This window comes from Macadamia integrifolia, chromosome 5 (genome assembly GCF_013358625.1).
Source record: "Macadamia integrifolia cultivar HAES 741 chromosome 5, SCU_Mint_v3, whole genome shotgun sequence".
Lineage (NCBI taxonomy): Eukaryota > Viridiplantae > Streptophyta > Magnoliopsida > Proteales > Proteaceae > Macadamia > Macadamia integrifolia.
This window is the reverse complement of record NC_056561.1, coordinates 46562772-46563557: the sequence shown is the minus strand read 5'-3', so window position 1 is coordinate 46563557 and position 786 is coordinate 46562772. Positions and strand designations below refer to the sequence as shown.

The 786-nt window shown below is 50.1% G+C and overlaps 1 protein-coding gene across 1 annotated transcript; it reads right to left on the bottom strand.

The window, feature by feature from the left end:
• Nucleotides 1-786, bottom strand: LOC122078126. Its single transcript, XM_042643988.1, has one exon. It carries the CDS (start codon nt 784-786, stop codon nt 1-3), a length of 786 nt encoding a protein of 261 aa, XP_042499922.1.

Genomic DNA, 786 nt, shown 5'->3' with positions numbered 1-786 from the left:
TCAACGACTTCCTCTCGCAAGCATCTCCTGGTATTGCATCTCCTCCTCGTACTGCAACAGTTGAGTACGACTTTGCATCCTTAACTGCTCATAGAACCTTCTGATGAATTCCTCCGCCTCATCGTCCACTCGGCTATTACCTTCTCTGCCTGCATCGTTCTCTTCTTCGGACGAATAGTTGGAGATCCTAATGGAGAACGGGGAGAGGAGGAGTGGGCTCAGCAACACAGGATCCCCGGGGGCCAGGTCAGGGGTGGGTGCATTCAATCGGAAATTGTAGCTGTGGGGGCAGCCGGGCTCGGGAGAGCATGTGTCATGAGGAAGCTTCTTGTGGTTGTTGTTGTTGGGTAGCACAGCAAGGACCTCCATGTCTTCCCTGCTGTGGGAAGCATCGGATTCCTCATCTTGATCTGTAGGAGGGTTTTTGATGCAGGGGAAGTTCAAGTAGTAATGGTGTTTCCGCTTTCCCACGTGGAAAAAAACAGGGTTTGGGCTGTTACTGCACGAGAACTCGTAGTCATGTAGTCGAAACCGAAATCCATCGAAACCACGCGGTGATGGCGGTGACCGGCGGCGTGAATTATGATAGGGAGAGTGATAATGATGATGGAAAATGAGATTGGACAGGGATTTCCTAAGTAGCTTACCCCTCTTCATCATCAGGTTCATGTCCATCAGCAGCTTCCTTTTGGAGATGAGGCCCTTCCTCATCATGAAAAACGCTATCCTCAAGATATTCCATAGCCTCTTACCTATCACAGGCTCCGTCGCAGAATTAATGCACAT